The sequence below is a fragment of the Hylobates moloch genome, unplaced genomic scaffold, assembly GCF_009828535.3.
Source record: "Hylobates moloch isolate HMO894 unplaced genomic scaffold, HMol_V3 SCAFFOLD_14, whole genome shotgun sequence".
NCBI classification, from domain to species: domain Eukaryota; kingdom Metazoa; phylum Chordata; class Mammalia; order Primates; family Hylobatidae; genus Hylobates; species Hylobates moloch.
Genome location: NW_026652289.1, coordinates 38,433,155 through 38,458,284, shown reverse-complemented (window position 1 = coordinate 38,458,284; position 25,130 = coordinate 38,433,155). Strand labels below are relative to the sequence as shown.

Below are 25,130 nucleotides of genomic sequence, written 5' to 3'. Positions count from 1 at the left end.
TTATTAGGTTTGGAACAGATATGAAAGAGTATTTATAAAACATTTCAAAGATATAAATAATAATGATCAGCTATATATAAATTTTCTAGTATTAAAAATGGTTTGTGTGTGTGTTCTTAATGTGATATGATTTATCACTCTAGAGGTATTTTCATTAAAGCCACGAATTAAACAGTGATATCCTTCTGAATAGTTTAACAATTTTTTGTAGGAGTAATGAAATCAAGCAGGAAAAAAAGTTACAAATAGAAAAGAGGAAACAGAAGAGGATCCTTAACTGTAGATTATGTGACTATATTCTTAGAAACCTCGCAGGAATGAAATAAACTATTTGATACAATAAAGAATATTCAATAAGGCTGCTAATGTTAAAAATATATATGTAAATTATTTGCTTTTATATGTAAATAATGACGAGTTTGAAAAACATAATGGAAGAAGTGATTTTATTTACAATGTGCACCAAAAAAAAGCAATATATGATAATCACAAAGAGAAAATTTTTAAATGTTAGAAAAAGTTTTTAGCAATGAAACAGTATTGCTTTTGGAAAGGAAGATTTCATATTTACGATGCAGTAATTTGCCTTTTCTAAGTTGATATGTTATAGCAGTGGTTTTTTCAAGCACTTACAGACAGCTGATAACTACAAATTACCTTATTTCATCTTCTAGACTACCCGTGAGTTTGAAAAGAAAGTGAGACTCAAATTTTGAAGTAATTTACCCAAGATTTCACTCCTGCCTCATATTATAATTAAAAGGTGTTCTCACCTTGTTTATCCTAATTAGTGTGTTTCTTGGAGGTAGAACCATCTACCTGCATTCATGTCTCCAGTAACCATTGTAGCATAGGCAGTTGGATCAGTCTCAAATTCTCACTTGCCTTTCTATGTGAGGAGTCACAAATTTCAGAGGTTGACAGAAATTGGGCAGCTAAGAGAATACCTTTTCTGATACAGACAATGCTAGCCAATCATTTTCTTATGTCCATATAGTCTCAAAATTGGTAGATTTTAAGCATTTTAACAAAAGTTTGGAAATCCAAAGTCTCTCTCTGAAATATTTGGATTTTTCAATATTGGCAGCCAACTGAAAAAGTAATGGCTCTCTCCTGTTCCAATAAACCTCACTTTTGGCAAAATTTGGCCTGTGGCCTGCGTCTTTGTGACCTTGGACTTTTTCCATACTACTTTCCATAAATTCTGGCACACTAAAATCCACTGGCTTTTCAGGTATAAACCCAGTGTATCTGTCTATTCCAGAGCGTGACTAACCAGCTCTTTCTGTACTACCAGTTCTAAAAATGAGTTGATCATTGTGTGTGTGCGCACCTGTTCGGAAATGTTTCTGAAAGTGCCTAGAAAGAGTCCAGTTGAATCTCCTTACGTCAATGAGTAGGAATTTGATTGCTCCCCTAGTGTTTCATCAAGCAGTCATGTATTCTTATTTGTCTTTCAATCAGGTATTTTTGATCACTGTCTGGAATTTTGAGCTATATATGATCCCCTTGGCATTGTTGCTGATCTTTGTCTACAATTTCATCAGACCTGTGAAAGGCAAGGTCAGCAGCATCCAGGACAGCCAGGTAAGCAAGGATTCGGAGTTCTGACATTTGACTGCCGAGAAATGTGTTAACAACAAACTACCCCCACCACCAAATCATGGCTCAAGTCCATTTCGTTTGAGATGTAAGGAGCAGCCCGGCAAAGGCACTCATTTTGCAGTGGAGATCTTCTATCGTGAATAATCTGGAGTCTTCTTTCTGTGGCATCTTATGTTCCTGAGCCTTGGCCTGCATGAGGGGAGCCTCTGGTTCATGGTTATCATTTCCATGCTGGTAGCACATGTCTGTGTGCTCATCTGATTCTCTGTAGAGTTCCTGTGAACAAGCTCCTCAATCACTAGCGAGAAACCTTTGCTGGTTCTGTGGGCCGTTGCTGGGCATGCAGAGAGATCTGCAGGGCTAACTCCGGCCTTTCCATGAAGGCATCTTATGCAATGTTCTCTCTGGTGTGAAGGCTCAGGAGATTCCCAGAGGCTTGTCAACTCCCAGGGCAATCAGAGAGTGGGTGGGCTTAGACCTATCTATTTGCAGGTGCCCACATTTGTCTGGAAATTCCCAAACTTCCTGTCCTGTTGAAGAAAGCAAGGCCCTTTCTCAAAGGCATCTCTCCGCATCTACTCATCTCACTTCCACTCTGACTCTCCTGTCCCTGCCCCCTCATTGCACCCCATAAGATCTTTTTCTGCCCTAGGTGGCCAGGAACTTGTATTTGTAGGCTTTTTTTTTTTTTTTTTTTTTTTTTTTTATGATGTGATCTAGGCATTCCAGATTCAAGAACCAAGTTTTTAAAACAAAAATCTAAAGTCCTAAGACTTGATTAATTTCCTTTCTAGATGGATCACCTTCACATTTGGTTTCCCAAAAGTCAATCAAATCCTGACTGTTTTTATTTTTCCTTATGTCTTCGTAATGGATTTAAGGGAGGTTTCTGGTTTCACTTAGGAAGGAAGGTGGGAAAAATGAGTATTGTGGCAAGAGGAAAAACCTCGGGCAATTTCAAAATTCTATTCTGTTTGATTTTAATTATTTAATGCAATAGGCATGAACACCTATCAGTGAGAAAATAGAACCAGCTAATAAATGAATGGCTTTGATAGATCCATTTAAGGACTAGGTTTCACAGAGTTATAGATAATGGAAATTTTTACAAAGAAACATCTCTAATATCTATGTTGTCAACTAACATTTTTACAATGTTTATGCAGGTTTTATGTTGCCCACTGTGTATATATGTTTAGGGTATATGCATATGTGTGCATGTATGTGAGAGCATGTACATATACTGGCATACATGTGCATATTAATATACCTATATGCACATGAGTGTGTATGTACATATAAAGCCTTTATTTATAAAACAATGAAAATCATTACCTAATTTAGTTCGATAACACAACTATGAGGGAGGCAAGAACTATTTTCATTTTATGTCTTATGTGAAACTACAGTGCATAGTGACGAAGTGATCGCCGAAAGTCACAAAGCAAAAACTACTGGAACCTTGTCCCAAGCTAAAGGCTTCTCCTAATTATAGCGTTTTTTTCCTCCCATAGCCTGTTTTCATTACCTTCCTGTTTATCCATTGGCTCTCATGAGACATGTTTGCTGCCAGTTGTGAATAGGTTAGTTCCCCAGAGGACCCATGAGTACCACACAAACTGCTAGATGAATCTTGTGAGAATACTAGGCGGTAGGGCTATACCGGCCCTGAAGAAATTTCTTGATGACTGCTCAGTGGTTTTATGGAATGTAGCAGAGTATTCTCTGGATACTTTAGAGTTACTCCCTTTTAAGAGCATGATATTGACAATTCTTTTTCCATTGGAATAGTGACATCTGAACAGCATGCCTGACCTTTGCAAGGTTAAGCAGAAATGCAAGTGTGCAAGCTGAAAATAGACCCTGTTTTCTAACACTGAGCTTTCTTTCCAAACTACTGACCCTATTTGATTATGTACCAACAGATATTAGTTTTTAAACATTGCAGTGCTATGATCAAACTCTGGCCATTAAATAGCCAAGATTTTTATATTCATCTAAATAAGCCCATTAGCAGTACAGCTGGTGCTGTGACACCTGAGCCAAAGCCGGGCACCCTTAAGTCCAGATCTGAGCCTTGAGTTTCCTTCCCTCACCTGCCCCTTCTAACCCTAAACCCAGGGCAAAATAATAATGCCACAGAGAAACCTGTAACTTATTCTTAAGATTGATTATATTCAGACTAATGCATTTTATACTGTCTAATGTTTCAGTAATGGCCCCAAAGGGAGAGAGCAGTCATTATAACACTGAGCCTAGCACTAGTGGAGTATGGTATTCTCAGCCTTAACATAGCAGTTGGTTCATTTGTCAGAATAAGAACAACACTGTTTACAGAAAGTACAACTCAGCAATGCATTTTTAAAGCTGGATGCCTTCAAAGGGCACTGGCCTAATAGCTTTATTTATAGTCAACAGTTTTATGTAGATTATGCATATTGTTTAGAGTCCTGCCACAGTGTCCCTGAACTTTAAAAGAGTTATTTTTTAAGAGGTTATAAGGCATTTCAAAAATATAAATTCTTGAAGTCTGTAGGCAAGCTTTAAAATGTGTCTGGGTTTAATTTGCATTCGTTAATTTCGGTTGATGTTTTTATAAACACGTTGTGGGATTTCCTTTCAGGAAGGCACAGACATAGATGACGAGGAGGATGAAGATGACAAGGTGCGTATGTTCAAGAAAGAACACAAAAAAACTCTAGTGTCGTCAATAGATAGCATTCCTTCAAGTTGAATCTCTCTCCTCTCTCTTTTTTTTTTTTTTTGTATTATAGAGTCACCAGTATAGTAATAACATTGTAACTTTTAAAAAGGATATCCCTTTTTAAGATTTTTTAAAATGAGGTTGAGAAGGGTAAAATAGAAGGAATAATTGAAATGTTATAAAAAGCATAACTATAGGAGGCCTTTCATTGGATGCAAGCCAAAATTAGCCTTCCCCTTTATAGATAAAAGGTAGCCTAGGAAGTCAAAAGTAAATCAAGTGAAATTGCTGTTTCTTTAGGCTCATGTCTGCACTCTGTGGGGTGGTCACCCACTTCCATGCCTGTCATTTTCCCAGCTGTTCCTGGCAACGTTTTCAGCTATATGTCTGTGTACATCTGTCCTTTTCCTTCTCCTGGGAGAATCTCTCAAATCTGCTGCTTTTGTTGTCATTATGCTTTCAGACAAACCTTCTGGAATAAAATGAAACAAGTGAAATGCCAAATGAGATGCTACTAGCTTAATGGACTTCCAGTCCCCTTCACCTGTGGGTATCTGGGGCGAGGGGTGGTAACATGTAGGAAGCTTGTGCAGAGGAAAGGGCAAAAGGGGAAACCTTGGGAGTTAAGTATCCAGTGTAAATGCCCATTGAATAGAAATGTATTCAAAGACACTGGCTCTATGATACAAAGAGCCTTAAAATTAATTGAGTGGACCAGATGGTTTTGCCCATTTGAAGCAAATGGGGTGGATTACAAAGTAAATCTTATTTGTTGTGTTAAGAGGATCATTAATAGCAAAATAATAAAATCAAGTATAATACTTTTAAAGGAAAATGACCTTTTTCAGAAAAGGGGTCACACAGATGCAAGTTTCTTATTGATGTCTTGATGTTAGCGGTTTCTGAGTGATTGACTCATTGAATATTGTCAAAGGGAAGCTAAGTTAATAAGGTTTATAATGGGATATTTTACCAAAAAAAAAAAAAAACCAGAAGTATTAATGAAATTATTTTAAACCTGTATGAGGTGATAACTGCAAGTCTAGGCCTCCTGTTCTTCAGACTGGCCAGCTATCAGGTGGGGGTTCCCACAAGCCCTTTCTTGGATTCAACAAATTTCTAGAATGGCTCACAAAATTTAGGGAAATATTTTCTTACATTTACTGATTATTATAAAGGACACAATTCAGGAACAGCCAAATGGAAGAAATTCACAGGGCAACGGATGGGGGAATGGGTGTGGAACCTCCACGCCCTCTCTGGGCATACCCTAGAGCACCTCCATGTGTTCACCAACCCAGAAGCTTCCAGAATACAGTATTTTTGTTTCTATGGAGGCTTCGGTACACAGGTGTAATTGACTACATATTTGGGCATTGGTGTTTAAGTCAATCTCTGGCCCCCTCTTCCTTCCCTGCAGGTCAGGGCTGGGAGGACTGCAAGTTCTAACCTTCTAATCATATGGTTGGTTCTCCTAGCCACCAGCTGCCCTGTCATCAAAGGCTTTCCAAAAGTCTCTTCATTAACAGAAATTTAGGTGTGGTTGAAAGGGGCTTGTTCTGAATAGCCAAAAGATGCTCTTCTCGTCTCTCTTGCTCTGGAGCTATTTTAGGAACTGAGGACAAAACCAAATATTATAGGAAAAGATGGTTATCTCTCTCTTATCACTTAGGAAACTCCAGGAATTTTAGGAGCTTTGTGCCAGGAACCAGGGACAAAGAACAAGCATACATTTCTTATTATATCATAACATCACATTAGGCAAAATTCTAAATATTTATAAACCAAGGCCTGAATGAAAGGAAGATTTCTTCCTGTTTGGCCAAGCCTGTTTAAATGAACTACCAGTAGAAGAGGATGTCCCCCACCCTTTAGGAATAACGGTGACCATGTGTCTTTGGCCCATCTAATAAAGGAGAGTATCCAACAAGAAGATGAATGGAAACATGGTTTTCAGTGACTGGCAAGCAACAAAATCAGGTCATAGTCTAGACCAGTGGTTGTCAAGGTCTAGTCTACCACTGATGTACTTGAAGAGCTAACTGAAGGTCTGGAGAGACAGCCCTTTGGTCTGTGCTTTAAAACTTTCTGGGCAAGAATGACTGAAGAAAGAGTTGGAACAGCAGCATCCATAGGGATAAGCCCGAGAGCTGTTGCATTCATCTCAGCATGGCCCAACCCATAGCAGTTGTGCCAACCTGTCCCCCATTGAGGGCACTGGCATTAGGGTTCTCCTCCTTCCCTCCAGGGAAAGTTCATTCTTAACATGTTTTTATTATAGTATTTTAATAGCACTTTTTAATAGAGAAATATAATCATGGTGGTTTTGCTTTCCCAATTTTATATTTCTATGAAATCTTCTAGAGGAATAAATCTAAAATGAGATTTTGACTTCTGTTTATGCCTCTTCTGCTTAACACAACCGTTCTATTGTTAGGAAAGACTGGCGAATTTTTCCATCCTTGTCCATCTCTTTTCATTCTTCCTTCTGTAAGGGATTTGTAAACTAAAGGGATCTTCAACTTTCAGACTTTTTGAGTGCACATCCACATATGTATTACAAAACTTGGTTTCTTCTCTGTGCAGATCAGCTTCCACCACTAAGATGTGCTTGTCATAGACCAGGACATACAGTCACTGGGTGATTCCCCATCATAGTGAGCTGGAAGAAAGGTCTACTCACTGAGCCCTTCTGGCTTCTGTTGTGTGTTAGACATGACAGACCATGCTTCTGGGAACTGTAACACACTCAGTGAGAGATGAACTGTTTACAAATTATAAACACATAGCCATTTTGTTCAAAACCAGAAGAGGAGAGAAACTCCTTTCTACCCAAACCATCCATCTTGAAGGTGACACTCTTTAATTGCCAGTGCTCCTTCCCACCAAATACCATCACAGACGACTGTGGAAGATAAAAGTGTGCCGGGGCCTGTTGGCACAACTTCCTCGGGAGATGAATGCTTTGCCATGTTCTGCCTGTCTCTGATGCACAGACCAGGACACTGTCTGGGGTCTGTCATTCTTTTATTGTCTGGAACAGGGATTGTTGTAAAATGACATCACTGTAACCCCTTGTTCCTTAGCATTGTGAAAAGTTCATGGTAGTAACTTGTATTAGAAACCAGATTAGACTTCACAATTTTGCCTTTTCTTTTGTGGACTTTCAGTGATAACATAGAACTTTCAGGTAACTAGGTTTTTGCCTTTTAGGAGATGAAATGTACAAGCTAAACTTTGAAGAGAGGAGGTCCTCCTTTCTAATACCTTATGGCTCATGTAAGAAATTACTTGTTACAAGTCTAGTTTTCTAGGGACGCCAGAACAAACAGATAATAGCTAAGTTCAGCCAACAGCAATCAGTTGACATTTCCTATTTGTATTAGATTCCATATGTGGAATCCTTCCATGTGGACCTTATTTGTACGGATGGATTACAATGAAAATTGCATTAATTTTCTACACAGTAAAGGTCAGTAATTGAAGCATGAACCAAGAAACTATTGTGTAAAATGCTGTATCCCATACTTAGGAAAGGTCATGCAAGACAATAATATCTTGTTTTCATTACAGAAGGTATAAATACTTGCACTAGAGTTTCTTTCTTTTTCCAGCCCAACAATCACTTACATAGAATATTTCAGCATTTTCTATTAACATCAGGAAGAAGGAATCATAAGGGCATGTAATAAAAGAAAAAAAAGCCCTGCTTAATGCTATCAAAAAGAAACTGTGCTCTAAGGCTTGTATTGTGGGTTGGTTTGTTCGTAACTAGGTTGTCAGAAATAGGACTTGAATGATCTGTCCTTTTAGGATCTTCAGTGAGGTCACATTGCCTGACAGTGTTTATGAAAAACAATATGACCCTTTTATATCAGTTGTAGATGAAAAACAGATATGGACATTTTCCTTTAAGAAAATAAGAAACATTTAATCCATTTTTGTTGATTGATTGAGGAGCATATTATAATGGAAGGATACAAATGGATATTGTATCTATATTCTATTTTCACAAATTAGTTTGTCATCATTAAAATTTAAGTACACTTTAAACCATTAACTTCAGTGTTTAAAATGATTTTCCATCCTCTAAATTGATTAGTCACTTCCTCATTACCCAGACAGGGCCTTCTTAGTGGGAGAAGCGCATGGCATGTATCTAGAAGGAGTTCTCACTGTGAATTAACCTGTAGAGTCCTTTGGATGATGTGGTTAAGTCCATTGTGCCTCATTCCCTGTGTTTCCTTGTGCCAGAAAGAGAGAGGAGATGATCTATAATATCCTAACCAGATGGAGGAGGTCTTCTTACAATCTAACAATGAGAGTAGTTTTGTCTATAATTCATTGTGTGTGTGTGTGTGTGTGTGTGTGTGCGCGCGCGTGTGTGTGTGTTTGTTTTTTGAGATAGATAGAGTCTCACTCCATTGCCCAGGCAGGAGTGCAGTGGTGCCATTTCGGCTCAGTGCAACCTCTGCCTCCCAAGTTCAAGTGATTCTCGTGCCTCCGCCTCTGGAGTAGCTGAGACTACAGGCATGTGCCACCACACTGGGCTAATTTCTGCATTAGAAATAGGGTTTTACCATGTTGGCCAGGCTGGTCTGAAACTCCTGGCCTCATGTGATCTGCCTACCATGGCCTCCCAAAGTTCTAGGATTATAGGCATGAGCCACCATGCCCGGCCTGTTTGTGCTTTCTTAAGAATGTCTAAAACAGTAAATTAGTTAGATTAGTAATTTTTTAAACTATGACATAAGCAGTGATACTTAACAATGATAAAGTGTTGTATTTTTAAGAAAATAAAAAGCCAGAGAGTATCTTTGAATGGTTAACAACAGTTGCACGTGCACACACTCACCTTCAGGGATATACAATTTATATACAGGGCATATTGTAAAAGACCTGCTTATGGATAATTTTCAGGGGAATAAAGTGCATGGGAATTCTAATTTAAGTCCTTTTAATTTGATTTAATATGGTTTTTAGTGATGAAATGACTTAATTGCTAACATTTTTATCATACGATCTTTCAAGCCTTTTATAGTGAAGTGGATTCCAGCCAATTCTTAATTATCAGTTTATGCATGTTTTGGATGAGAGGGGGTTGCCTTCCCAATTTCCTGTAGTCCTTTGGCAAATCAACTTGCTTAAATATTCTTTTTAAAAATCAAACTCTCATTCTTAAAAATGTTTTGACTTCATAACCTTTAGAAGTCATCCAGAAATATTATCAGTCTGGCTTTCTGGAACATTATTCAGAGCATCCTACTTATTATCAAGCTCACTAATATTCCTAGTACAAATAGATCTTTCTGATTTCTAGTCTAAGGATTATAGTATGTTATTCTCAAATATTATGAACTGTGATATGCCAGACCCAATTAGATGAATTACCTATCCTTCTCTTAGCAAATGTGCATTGTCTGACCAAATTTCGTCAGAGGCGCTGATTTTTTCGTAGTCTGTATAGATTGAATATCCCTAATCTAAATACTTGAAATCCAAAATGCCCCAAAATTTGAAACTTTTTGAGCTCTAATTATCAAAGGAAATGATCATTGGAGCATTTTGGATTTCTGATTTTTAAATTAGGAATGATCAGCCAGCATGATGCATGTATTCCCAAATCCCAAAACGATCCGAAATCCAGAACACTTCTGGTCCCACGCATTTTGGATAAAGGATGATCAACCTGTATTGCATCTAGATATTTCATCTCCCATTGCTTAGAATTGTCACATCATGAGAAGGTAGAAGACTTTGGATATTGCATCCTGATTATCCACAAGTGATTGGTTTTCTGAAAATAGTAGCTATGTCTTTTGTATTTAAAATAAATCTGATTGAGACCATCCTGGCCAACATGGCGAACCCCGTCTCTACTAAAAATACAAAAATTATCTGGGCATGGTGGCGCACACCTGTAGTCCCAGCTACTCGGGAGGCTGAGGCGGGAGAATTGCTTGAACTGGGAGGCAGAGGTTGCAGTGAGCCGAAATCGTGCCACTGCACTCCAGCCTGGCGACAGAGCGAGACTCCATCTCAAAATAAATAAATAAATAAATCCCTCATCTCTTCTACTGTGACTCACCCAATTATCCAATGAGCTTATGAGATAATTGATAGAAAGGGGGGATACCACTTTTTTCTTCAAGGGAAAAGTAATCACTGGAATAAAGTATTATAAAACAAAAATAATAAAACAAGGCCATTTCAAGTAAGATTTAAGCAATTAGATTTATGAAAATATTAATATTTTAATTCGCAGGCTGCTTTTATATGCAGTAGCTCATTCAGTACTCAAAATATTAAGTTTTATAGTATGTTCCCTTGTCTATAAATGAACAAACCAAGGCTAAGAGAACTTCCGTAACATATCTGAGATTTCTCAGCCAGGATAGCGGCAACACTCAAACCCATCTCTTCTGGTCTAAATCTTATTTTTGACATGCCCCGTTGTTGTGAAGGAAACCTGTCGTTAATTTATTGGTTCATTTTTCTGCATTATTTTGCCAACATTTATTGATGTCTTTGTACCAAAGCCTCTATGAATACAAAAATTACAACCATACACAAGGTGCTCAAAGTAAACAACCCCAGTGCCCTGTGACGTCTGCCTTCATCACGGTTTGTAATGTTGTTGTAGATGCTATGTTGGGAAACAGAGGAGAAATGCTAGGTGAGGCAGGACTGCTAAAAGGTGATGTTTGAGCTGAATCTTAAAGTAATAATAATTTTTTAACTTGTTCCATTGCTGAATCACGTACATATTTTATCTTATACCCACGCCTTTACTGTGCCTGGGAGAAAACTAAAGGATTCACACAGCTAAACCAGCAACTGCCACTCCTGGTATATTTATCTACAGTAGTTACAGTTACAGAAAACCATTAGCCCTGCTTACCTCGTGGTGGCATGGTGTTCTGTCACTTAGTGCAGAGAGATTTTTAATGAAATCAATCTTTCAAGGGTCTAGGTTCCAAACATTTGTTTCCCTAATCTGTTGCCAATTTTTCAGTTGTATTTTATGAGTATCTTCCCGTTGAGCCGATTGTTTATTCCTTTTACTTTTTCAACCCTATTATTTGATACTAGATGATATTCATGTTGCAGGCCACAAAAAAGAAGTTGGTAAATACCAGTGCAGTTGTGTAAGTGCTTTATATAATGAGCAGATAGAGCAACATAAAACCACTTAGAAATGATATTGATTCAAAATCCAAATACTATTTTATATTCATTTCCCAAAGCGCAAAAGAACTACTTGAGAAAGAAGTACACTCCAGAAAGAGTACAGATCTCCCCACTCCATTTTAATAGCACAAGCTGTGGAGTTGACTCCGTGTGTGTGTGTGTGCACGCACATGCGTCCACATCCCTGCATGCCCACAAAATGCCTCATGGGAAGAAATTCTAAATGACAGTTGCTGGTGCATTGCTGGGATTCCCAAAGAATAATTTTTAATGTCATGTATCAGAAATATTGCTGCTTGTTCTTTGTTATGACAGATGCTAAGCTTTTTCTCATGTTAAATGCCACTCAATCTATTTCTAATGTTTATAATTCTTCAAGTTTTCAAATTATAGGCTTTTAATATTCAGTGGGATGAAACAGACCAAACATATTCTTGTTTAAAGTCTAAAGGTATATTTTTGCATCTTTAGTCTAGATGATTGAAATTACTGGGAGGATTTTGAGATAAAAATTTTTGCATTAATCTCTTCTGAGAATTCTGTTCATCCTGTGACAAATACTACTCAGTTTTTAAGCATGTCAAAAGGATTTTTTCTGACATGGTCAATTTTCAGGACTTTGTCTCCAGTTTTGCTTAGGGAATTAATAGAGAAATGAGAAGTTTTCTAAATCAGAACATGTAGGAGAGATTTAAAGTAACATCCTGATTATATAATTAATTCTTAGTTGTAAATTCATTTTGATGGTGTTAATTCTCTGCCAGAGGCTCGAAGCTAGTTTATTGCACCTACAGTGCTATACTCATTGGAGGCTCAATGGCAACAAGACCTTAAGAAAGGAAAGATTTGCCCTCTGATTTTTAAAATTTTTTTTCTTTTTTAAAAAAGAACAATTGTGTTACAACACAGACACCTTATTTGTTCTTAGTTCAGCTGCTTACAAAAGTTAGCAAAACTACTCAATCCTTTTAACAATTTATAAATGAATAATGAAAAACAGTGGGCTTGTACTCATCTTCATATATTTTTAGGTTACCAAGTTAGTTTGTTATTTTTCTCACAATGAATGCTACTCTTTTTTTATTGTGTGTTTAAAAAAGACAAGGAAACCTTATGAAATTTGAAAAATTCCATGCTTTCATCTCTTCATTATTTGGTGATGCAGGCTTGCTCACTAAGTAGACCCCTAAAGCATGTGAATTTTACCTATGCCTCCACATTTTTTCACATTTGTAATGAGAAGTGATGCCCCTCTTTTTCAAATATAGGACTATAAAACTATGTATTTAGCCACAATAATCTTGTTCATTTATTTAATCACACCAGTGGCCTTCACTATTTTTATTACACATTTCCCTCTGCAAATTGGAAGCCTTATATGTTAAGGGAAAATAGAAGCACATGTGACAGCAGTTCTGTCTTTCTGAATGAATCACTGTTACTCTTCCTAGGCAGTTTGGTAGCAACAGCAGATGTAATGTTGTGTTTGCTAAACTGTGTTATCGCCACATTCCCTGGTTCAATCTGAAATGTGTAAATAAAGCCAGCATGATACAGATGGAACTGCAGATGATCTTTCATACAACTTAGGGCAACATGAGTAGACTTGTCCTGGAAGATCATTTTCTTTGAAACTTAAGTTAACCCCAGTATTCTTTAAGCTAGACAAAAGGTTGTTCCTTCTTTTGTAGCTTTGCCTTCTTGAAGGGAAGGAACTGGTGTTTATGAAGCACCTCGAATATAGTAGGTACTTTACATATGTGATAATATTTAATTTTCTCTACACTCCAATCAGAATAACGACAATGATTACATTTTCCAAATATTGAATTGAAATTCAGAAAGGGTAAGGAACTTGCCATGATCACCAAGCTAGTAGATGACAGGACCGGAGTTGAACCCCGTTCTCTGACTCCATGGTCTGCTGTATATAACATCATTTAACTTCCCTGGACTTCATTTTCCTATACATGGAAATACTAATACTAAAGGCTATGTAATACATCCATATGTGATATATCCATTGGTATATTGCTAGATATAAAGAGAAGAGACCCATAAAATCAATAGCATCTTATTTTAAAAGAGAAATTTTGCAGTACAGAGAGTGAAAAGAGCATTTGCTATTAGGATGATTAAAATGATAGAGGTATAATGCAAATTGAGAGAACAAAGACTGTAGTCAGCATAGACTGGAATCCTTAGGAAGAGGATTCACAAAAGCCATCAAGCTTGAGTTGGGCCTTTCAGTCATTCTTCTATAAGGCCTAGAATCTTCTCTCACACTGCAAGCATTTGCTTATTTCTTGGGTCGATGTAAATAATTAATACTATTATAAACCTGATAAACTATTTTTTTCCTGTATCCATTTATTTCTCCATCAAACAAGCACTGTAGCAACACTGAGGATGGACTCACCACAGTTGTTGGTGCTAAGAACACAGGACCAGATAAAACAGCCTGGTCTTACCTGTTGATCCCCCAGTTCAAGCAGTGCATAGCCAAAAAGAGGGTAATGGAAGGTATTAATGAAGCATCCAAGCTACAAAAATATGATCTTCTTGTAGCATAGAAGCTACCATACCTTGATAAACACACATTGTCGAAAGGCTATCTTTAAAGCCTTTCAGAGAGCAAAAACTACATTTATCGCTAACCATAAAGATACCTGAGCTCAGATGGAAATTTTCCCTCTCTCACATGAGTAGCAAATGCGTTTTAAGGAAGGGGTGGAAACATGTGAAAAAACGTTTTTTTGTTTGTTTGTTTTGTTTTGTTTTTTTCTCCCTGTCTAGAATATACTCTGGAAATAACTGGTTCCTTTCTTTAGTAAAGAATTTTAGAAAAAGTGATTCAGGTTCACCACAGGTCCCAGTTTTCCCAGAAAGTTTTCATTTACTAATTATCCTCATTTTAAAACTATTGTATTTAATATTTCCACTATAACAAGGTGGGATGCGTTGCTTAGGCTTTCAATTTAAGCTTTCAGCTGTTTCTGTGGTCATTACTAGCAGCCCGTGAGATGCATGCACTGTGACCAGAGTTCTCAGAGACCAACACCAGCTTAACTCTAACGACCAGGAATGACCCATCTCTATTTTCCTGACTCTCTTCAGGGGCTGAGTGACTAACATCCAGCTTTAAAGGAAAGCTTTTGCATGGTCCATAATAAAACAAACTGCTCTCAGATGAGCTAATCCCTTCTTGCTTCAGGCAGTGGTAGAAAGCATGTGATGTCTAGCGGCCTGTTAAGCTGTGGCCACTGACAGGGACTGTAAGATTCAGGAAGCTTTCAAACTGCCTATTCAGAACGGTTAGTAAGGGAGATGCGAAATGATAGGGTAGGTGTATGTTAAATATTTGCATAATTTAAGCCTTCCTGCTAAGAGAATAAAAAGTAGTCTGAACACTCTTAGAATATACTATTTTACTCATTGCAGTGAGTAAACGTGCACTTATCTTTTTTACTTTTTCAATATGTAAATAACACAAAGATTACATATTTAATGAATAATCATGTACAGATAGTACATTTCTTAAGACAGTTGTTGATAAATGTTTACATTTCTTCTGTATCCTGGGGTCTTGACTTGATCATGTCACTGACATGTGTAAACCTAAGTCATAAACCTGCCAAAGAAGCCTCAACAGCTACTTTAAGAGGAAGTATCTAAGAAAATCATTTCTGAAAACATTATTTTAATGCATACAGCTAAAAATACATGTTGATAGATCTCTCTGTGGAGCATGACTTTTCATTTAGATCAAATGACTATTTCTTCCACATTAATTTATATCATTTTCCATTTCAAGATTTCATTGTACATATATGAAAAATGACCAAGTAGCTGTTAATCTTCCTGCCCAAGGATGCAAACACAATATCAGAGAACTTTGTGAAATTATTTTCATTTTTTTACCTAATATATGAAAACAAAATAAAGCTTTTGCAAGTTAACTCTGCAAATACTGTAATTGCTAACATCAGCAATGCCACTATAAATTTAAACATTTAGTATTGAGGATTATTTAACTTTATAATGATAATATGAATGCAAATTTTGATGGAGCAAATATTGCAACTAATAAGATATTCCTCCAAAATGAAGAAATATGAGGCAGAAATGTACTTGGTGTTGGCTGTGATGCACTAATTATTCATAATTGCATCCAGACAAGCGATAATGTTCCACCACTTGCAAAGTTGTAGTGTTCACACTTATGATTTTTTTATATACACAGTTGGGATATCAACAAGGTTGTGTGATAAAGATACATCACATATAAAAATAAACATCAGCATGGTAGTATGCACTTTCTCTTCTTTACCCATCATTTTAGGAAGGTTTGAACCTTTGAAGATATCTCAGTTAACTTAAACATTCTCCAAAATTGGACTCTTTTCTGGAAAAAAAACCCCTAAATTATGGTCATAATCAGTTGGAAAGTTTTATTCAAAATGTTTTATGACCGAAGTACTAACTTCATTTTTGGAAGCTTTTTCTGAATGGAAGTGAATTTTTTTTTAATAGCCAAAAAACACTTTATTTTTCTACAAAAGCAACACACAAAAGGTCAAATGCTATGCATGATTCAATTTTTAAATTCTGAAGTTATACTTTAGGTTATTTTTATTACTATTTTATTAGGTGGAGTCTCGCTGTGTGGCCCAGGCTGGAGTACAGTGCCGCGATCTTGCCTCACCGCAACCTCTGCCTCCCAGGTTCAAGCGATTCTCCTGCCTCAGCCTCCCTAGTAGCTGGGATTACAGACATGTGCCACCACAACAAGCTAATGTTTTGTGTTTTTAGTAGAGACGGAGTTTTACCATGTTGGCAAGGCTGGTCTCAAAACTCCCGACCTCAAGTGATCTGCCCGCCACGGCCTCCCAAAGTACTGGGATTGCAGGCGTGAGCCACCGCTCCCCACCTAGATAATTTTAATTTATGGGAAGAATCCTTGTGATTTTTAATACAATAAATATACCTTCTGACCATTAATAGAAATTTAGAAGGCATTTACTTTTCAGCATACATTTTGTTAAATGTTCTAACATACTGTCTTGAAAAAATGTTTGACAGGAAAAGTTCCTGTGAATGAATACAAAAATACAGTGCCTTTGAAATATTTGGGATGAAGTATATACAGATTTCAAAATTTTAAAAATAGATTGAGAATATTGTCCACGTACCACATTTTTGTTGTGAGTTTTCAAGGTACCTAAGTGATCGTAGACAGTGTTCTATTTTATTTTTTTTAGACCGAGTCTCGCTCTGTCGCCAGGCTCGAGTGCAGTGGCACCATCTGGGCTCACTGCAACCTCTGACTCCCTGGTTCAAGTGACTATCCTTCCTCAGCTTCCACTGCAATCACGTGCCACCACGCCCAGCTAATTTTTGTATTTTTTAGTAGAGACTGGGCTTCACCATGTTGATCAGAATGGTCTCCATCTCCTGACCTCGTCATCTGCCCACCTTGGCCTCCCAAAGTGCTGGGCTTACAGGCGTGAGCCACCATGCCCAGCTTCAGAAAGTATTATTAAAAGTATGGTCTACAGTGGAGTCAGTTAAGGTGTCAATTTAATGACACCTCTGAAGGTGATTAATAACAATTTCATGAAATATTAGAAATAAAAAGATGCCATTAAAAAGTACATTCTTCTGAAAAGTAATCCTGACATGGGTATAATAGAGAGTTGTAGCTAGTAACTGACTAAAATATATGAATATATATCACAAATAATCATTCTTCATGTGTCATTTTTAAATATCCAGATGTTCAAATTGATTTGAATGCACAAAAATCTATTTTTATTTGAAAATAATGTATTTGTTAAATAAAAATGGAATAGTTTTATAGGTCCAATATAATAAAACCAAGTTATCAGTTATCAAAAATTAATTCTGTTTACTTCTACTCTTAAAAGTAAACAAGTCCAGATGATGAGTTATTCTATTACTAAAGATAGAGTAAGACTCTTTAGCCTAGTCTTTGGATATTTAATACTCCAAACATCAAATTCGTTATAAAGTAACAGGACTCGTGAGCATCGTTATTTTGGCATACTAACTCATGCTTTCTTCACAACCAGAACCTCACTATTTGGGTGTTTCATAGGGAAAAAAAATCAGACAATTGAAATAGGAAGTTTTTATTAAATTGAATGACATGGAAACGAGTCATTTTCCAAGAAACTGTTTTGACCTAAACTGGATGGTGCCGAAAAGAGGAAGCCACTTTCGGCCTTTGGGTCAAATTCCCTCATGCTTTCAAATGTTCCTTTATAAACATGAATACTTATGTGGCAGACAGAGCTGGGTTTTCACCATTGTGCCCATTAATAGATGTCAGTGGACTCATGAATTAGTACACTCTGGCAGCATATCTAATTTTTAACACAAACTGCTTGAGGAATTAGAGTAAGGGAAAAGAATTCAAATTAGGATAAAAAAGTAAAAGTATCTTGAAAGTTTGATGTTGCAAACGGAAGCAATGAACCTGGTTTTCCTTCTGCACAGAATGAACGGATAAAGGAGTACAGTCCTGATGGTAATAATTTATTCAAACCATTGCAGCACCCTTTACTGGAGAGGGGGTGGCAATGAGGCATTCTAGCCTCTGTTCTTCCTTTGTCTGTTTCAGCCAAGTAGTTTCATAAAGGCACATGCAAGAAGGGAGGTTTGTGCTTTTCAACATTTCTGACATCTTGGTGCTTTTACCAGCAATCCCTATTGGTAGTGGTTCTCTTTCACCCCATCCATAGCTCCAGTTTGATGGAACAAAGGATACGAGATGAAAATGATTTTATTTTTTCCTTTTGCAGCACAGATGGTATTATAGGAATGTCCTCTTAAATTTAGAAGTGTTTGCTTGACAGTTTAGTACAATTTTCACCCAACTAAAATTCTATATAGGAAAAAAGTTCCGTAAGAGCTATTTGAGGTTTTAGGTTTCATACAATAGATGTAGTGGCTGTAATGACCCAGAGAGTTAGGAGTTGAGAGCTCGTTGACTACATCCCAGTTACAGCAAAGTCAATAGGGGAGCTAGAACATAGCATCAGAATATTAAAAATAGTGTAAAAATACTACTCTTTAGGGAATCTCCTGACATTTAAGTGATTTCTAAGTAACCTGCATAACTGTTAGTTACCTGGCATGGTAAAAACACATGTAAGGTTTTCTATAAGCAAAGTAAGGATAATATTCTTAGAAAGCTGAATTCCATTTCACATGAAGCATTGGAGATTAAGGAAGATGAATTTATGTTTGCTTCTATGTCATGAGGAGATCACAGTCAATTGCTGATCATCCTGGAAGGGAATAATCTGGGTAGGCTGCCCCACCAGCAGTGCACCGTGGGGTTACTTTGTAGCATGTCCACAGCTGCTTGCTTTGTTTCTGAAGTGGTTGCCAAAGGATGGATGAAATGTCATCAGGCTGGCAATATGTTTAAAACATGCTTAAAAATGCAGCAGAGTTTGACTAAGATGCTCCAGTACTAGGAATCATACTACCTCTGTCTCCAACACGCCAGGAGCATCTCTGAAGAACACTGATAGGAGAGGAATAGGGCGAGCTTCAGAACACCTATGGAGACAGAGGAAGTCAGTCAGCCAGACTGACGGGATTGCAGAGTTCTGCGAGGGACGCGGCAGCCTCCACAGGGAAGTGCAGCGCTTGGTTCTGTGGGCTTCCCTTTATCGCCTCATGACAATAAGGTAGCAACTGAGGCTTGCACATTAGGAGTGGTAGCATCTGAGTGAGTGACCAGATTTTTCTCGGGGGGAGTCAATGTTTAAGTTGTAAAATAATGATTTATCTCTTGTCACTCTATTGGTAAAAACCTCGTTATAACGTGTTAGAGTATTTTCTGTATCAGCATGATAAAAAATGAAGTAACTGAGTTAAATCTTGCTTTTATGTTTTCTAGGAATCTGAGAAAAAGGGGTTGATTGAAAGAATCTATATGGTACAGGATATTGTTTCAACTGTTCAAAACATCTTGGAGGAAATAGCTTCTTTTGGAGAAAGGATTAAAAAGTAAGTTCTAAATTTGTGTTGTGGTGTTTGAAGTAGACCTGCTATCCACAAGGACAGTGGGGTTATGGCAGTGGGGTGGGAGAAAGGGAGGTCAGAAAATACAAAAACAAACCAAAGCAACACGTTGGGTTAGCACTGTCTGACTTCGGTTGGCTTCTTCTCTTCACAGTTGGGTGGTGCCTCAGAACTGGCGTGACCATATGGCCCAGTTTGTTCCAGTCACCCCAACATAAATATTACTAGTGTTCCCTTTCACTCAAAAATATATCAGTTTGGGTGACAAATTATAGACATTTAAAATGTTACCCTATTCAGAAATAAAAAGAGAAGCAAACGTGCTATAAAGGAGCCTTTTCTATCTGAACCACAGAACTTAGTAAATGCCTTGAGTAACTTTTCTTTCCATTTCTCCAAAGAAAGACACGTATCTAGTAGCACCATGGATGATAAATGTGAAGTTAATTACCACATATATGGATGTCTTAGGACAGGATACTACTCTCTGGCCCTTTATAGAGAAAGTTGAAAATATTTTCAGCTTTGTGGGACATATGGTCTCTGTCCTGACTACTCAACTCTGTTGTTAAAGTGTAAAAGGAGTAACAGTTAATATGTAAATGAATGGTTATGATATGCATTCCAATAAAACTTTATTTATACAAACAGGTAACATGCTGGATTTGATTTACAGTCCACCCACAGCTTACTACCCCCATCTTAGGACATGATAGCTAAACTCTCCAGTTAAGAAAGACTGTAGATTCATATGTTTTGTCTGTTTTGTTTGATACATTATCAACTCTGCATTACTTAGTTTTCATTTGGCACCAATAAATGGAAGGTTTTTAATTTTTTCCTTTGAATTATTAACTTACTTCCCCCTTTAATCTAGAATTGTGTCAACCATGTTCTTTCTAAGGATTAACTCTTACTTTATTGGTCATGTCTATGTGGATCATTCTAGTTTCTTTAAGAATATATCGTAGGCCGGGTGCGGTGGCTCACGCCTGTAATCCCAGCACTTTGGGAGGCCGAGGCGGGCGGATCACGAGGTCAGGAGATCGAGACCATCCTGGCTAACATGGTGAAACCCCGTCTCTACTAAAAATACAAAAAATTAGCTGGGCGAGGTGGCGGTCGCCTGTAGTCCCAGCTACTCGGGAGGCTGAGGCAGGAGAATGGCATGAACCCCGGGGGGTGGAGCCTGCAGTGAGCCGAGATCGCGCCATTGCACTCCAGCCTGGGTGAGAGCGAGACTCTGTCTCAAAAAAAAAAAAAAGAATATAGTGTTTTGTAATTGCATGGGTAAACAGATTAAAAGTGGTACTAAAAACCAAGTGAAAGTCTTATGCATTAAAATGCAAGGAAATCAATAAATGATGTTAACATCAGGAAATATAAGTAGTTAATATGCAACTTTAAATACTAATGTTTTCTCAGTTGCATAGCCAATGAAATTGCCCTTGAATGCCCATTTATTATAAGCATAGTAAACGTGTATGTTTAAAAAACGAGTTATAAATGACTTTTAAACAAAGTTGATGAATTTTTATTGAATTTACAGTTATAACGATTATTAATATTTAAGGAAAAAAATTTTTGCTCACAGATATGATGCCTATATGCTTTATTCTTGTAGGTTTCATATAAATTGGCAAAAGATTCCTGAATTTACTCTCAAAATGTTTAATATAAACATATTTGAAAGCAAACATGAATAGTAAAATGAGGAGGGCATCACAATTCTTTATTCATTTCCTCACTCAACTATCAGTTATTGAGTTTCAGACACTGACTTGGTGTAAGAATGAGAAATGCAACCATAATTACAATAATGATAGCAACACCAACTGTTATCCAACCAGGCACTCTTCTAAACCCTTTAAACACACCAGCTCCTTTGAGGAGCTACTTAAAGGAATAGGAATTACATCATTGAAACCACCCTATAAAGTAAGGATTGTTAATATCCTCATTTTACAGATGAGGAAACTGAATCACAGACTGATTGAATTTGTAGTCCAAGATCACACAACTAGTAGCTATGTAGCTTGGATTGGAACCTGTCCTCCTCATGACTACACTATAGTGTCATTACCCTCAAGAAATCTCTATTTCAATGAGGGAGAAACAGAGTAATAGCCAATTAGGATTCAGTGGCATTAGTGGTAGGGAGAGGTAAGAGAGAATTCTGGGAGAGATCTGATCAGCCCGGGAAGAGATGTAGGAGAAAGACAGACCGCAGGCAATTCTGAAGCAGAAGAAACTTATCAGCATCTCTGAGAATAGGAAGAGATAGCTGGGCAAAGAATTGATGCATGAGGGCATCAGTAGCGGAGAGCCCTTGTGCAAATGCTCAAAGTTCAAGACTGTGTGGGAGATTCAGGGAGATGTAAGGGATTTAGTGTGTCCATGCCATGGAGGTGCGGTTGGCAGTGCCTAGAGATGAGGCAGGTCATGCAGGCCTTGAGGAGATGGAAAAAGTCAATGGAAGAAAGTTCAGTGAGGGACGTATTGGCAGCAAGGAGGATGAGAGGACACAGAGTGGGGTCAAGACCCGGGAAGGAAGATCATGTTGTTTGGTAAAACTGTCTCCATTCTTGAACATCTCTGAAAGACAAATGTGGCTGTTGTGCAGTTGATAATGTAAAAGGAGATGTGTTCGAGGAGAGAAGAGGGCAGAGTGATTTAAACAGGCTCCCAACTCTCCAGTGCTTTGAGGGGCAGCTGTGCCCAGCGCAGCTGTGGTGGCCATGTCTGAGATGTGTCTTCAGCTCATGAACAGAGTACTGTTCTGCCCAGCTGCAACACAGGAAGGCTCCTAAGGCTCAACTCCTATTAATTCTTGGCCATTCATTATTACAATGACCTTAAAGTCCCTGCTGGGCATTCAAGTGGGATGTCATGTGTAACTCTGTTGGAATTCCATTGTAACTCAGCGCTTAAGAAGCAGGCAAACTTTTATTCAACTCAACTCTTGGCAACTGGCAAAAATATAGAAATACATAAAACTCTCAAAGCAAGGCTTCCCCGATACTGATGGGTGGGGGGGACCCCAGTAGTGGTGCATTTATGTGGAATGAACTGTATTCCTTTCTTCCTACTCTTCTCTACCTTCTCTAGTTACCTTCCCTAATATTACACAAATTTTAAATGTATATATGAAGCCAAAATATTTTACTCAACACGTAGCATTTGGCTGGGCGCAGTGGCTCACGTCTGTAATCCCAGCACTTTGGGAGGCTGAGGTGGGTGGATCACCTGAGGTCAAGAGTTTGAGACCAGCCTGGCCAACATGGTGAAACCTCGTCTCTACTAAAAATACAAAAATTAGCCAGGCGTGGTGGCGCACGCCTGTAATCCCAGCTACTCGGGAGGCTGAGGCAGGAGAATCACTTGAACCTGGGAGGCGGAGGTTGCAGTGAGCCGAGATGGCACCACCACACTACAGCCTGGGCAACAGAGTGAGACTCCCATCTCAAAAAAACAAACAAAAAACCCCAAAAACCATGCAGCATTTATGCTAGACAGCAGGCAGAGTGCTGCAGGAGAGTGAAGCATATCATATGTTCTATCATTATGGAGTGAGGGCTCTAACTCTTGTGTCCTTGGGTGGCTAGGGAAATCTCCACAGAGGAGATACTGAGATTAAGGGAGACCTAGAATAGGCAAGTTATGCCTACAAATGTTCCAGGGTAAAGCTTGGAAGCCACCTTCATAAGAAGTAGAACTGCCCTGGCTAGGAATGATGTGAAAAATACTAAGCAGAAGATGGGCAAGCAGGTTAAGTAGTTGGAATCCTGAGGTTACGTGGGGCTGGAATCCAGGTTTGATTCCAGTTAAGTGGTTGGAATCCAGGTTAAATAGGGCTGGAATCCTGATTGGGGCATGGGGAATGAGAGACGGATGCATTTTGTGTTTAATTCAAGAGTGACATGTCAAAAGGGACAAAGGGTGAAGACAGAATGATCAAAGAGGGGGACCAGGTGTGAGGAAAGCAAACACAGGCTAGTGTAGAACCATGCATATGTGAAGGGAAGCCTTTAGTAGAAGACAGGACAAAATAAGAACCTACAGCAGAATATGACCAGTAGTTTTCATTTCCCTGGGAAGAAGAGTCAGAGGACCTCATTTGTCCAAGCCTTGGAAGCAAGGAAATAATCCCATTGACACAAGGTCAGTGCAGTGAGGCAGCCAGCCTAGGGGAGGACCCAGAGAATATACCTGCACCCACCTTCTGGGATGTGGTCACAATCATTTTTGTTAAGTGGGCTGAAATTTAGAAAACGATGTTCTTCCATATTAGTGAGCGCATGTGGTTGAATGAATGAAGAGGATTCCTTGAGTTTTTTCATTAATTGAGAAGTTAAAGTCATTTGTTTCATAAGCGCCTAACTCAGGGATTACCTTCTGAGGATTTAGGGAGCTTCCAAGTGAGGAAAACAGGAGAAATCTATGAAAATGTTGTTTTACAAAGTGTCTTATTTTGAGATGGGAAAGTGTTAGGGGTACTGCTACTTAGTGTCTTTGAATTAAATCCTCAGCATTATAAACAGGAATATTCAGCTAGATTACATGAGTAACATGTGCTTATTTACATTTTTTAAAGTGCTTACTACAGAAGCAGTGAAGACGGGATCCTAAGCCAATTTTCCGAGTTCAAATCCCAGTTTTGTCACTGGAAGTGAATGATCTTAGGCAACTTATTTAACTTTTAGGACTCAGGGTCCTCATCTGTAGGATGGGAATAACAATAATGATTTCTGCTTCATAAAATTTAAATGAATTAGTACATACAAGGAGTTTAGACCAGTGGATGACAGGTAGTAATCACCTAAAAATATTAACTATTATGAGTATTATTTTATGGCCATTGAGTTGACTTTCTTCCTCTGCGTCTTAAACCCAGTCAATGTCCCCTGCCCTCCTTCTCAACCATTTTAACACTAAAATTGTGGGTTGCTGAGGGGAAAATGCATTAGTCAACTGACCTGGCTCTTAGAAGGCAAATCTGACAGGGTATGTGGGAGACTGAGTGTGTTGCCCAACTCCATTTCTAGAAAGCACATGACACACCATACACTTGTGCACACACAACTGTTGAGATCTTTATTAGGACTGCATTAATTGGGAAAGAATTGATATCCAGATACATGCTTAAGTTTTCTAATACATGATCTTGTTATATTCCAGTGTAATATCTCTTTAGATCGTCTTTATCTCATTATTATTTTAGAGTTTTCTGTGTAGAAGTCTGACTTTTTTGTGTGTGAAATATATTCCTGAGTACTTGATAGTGTGGCGTTAGTTTAAATGGCATCTTTTCTTCACATTTCATTTTCTGTTACTCACATACAGACATGAAATTAATTTTTCTGCTTTGATTTGTTTCTAATAACCATGGTAAACTTAGTTATCTTATTATTATATGAAGATTATTATTCTAGATTTTTTTCCTTAGATAAATGTATCATATAAGAATAATTTTTTCTTCCTCTTTCCAGCCCTTAACACATTTCATTTTCTTGACTTGCTGTACTGGCTATTAACTGTCATACAATGTGGATTAGAATTGGTATTTTGAGGC

General features: G+C 37.9%; 1 protein-coding gene across 1 annotated transcript in view; it reads left to right on the top strand.

Annotated features, from left to right (window-relative positions):
- Nucleotides 1-25,130, top strand: part of MCTP2 (multiple C2 and transmembrane domain containing 2) — a 258,431-nt gene that overhangs the window by 216,484 nt on the left and 16,817 nt on the right. Inside the window, 3 exon segments of the mRNA XM_032175198.2 lie at nucleotides 1,465-1,587; nucleotides 4,229-4,270; nucleotides 19,434-19,543. Of these exon segments, the coding sequence (XP_032031089.1) occupies nucleotides 1,465-1,587; nucleotides 4,229-4,270; nucleotides 19,434-19,543 (275 nt within the window).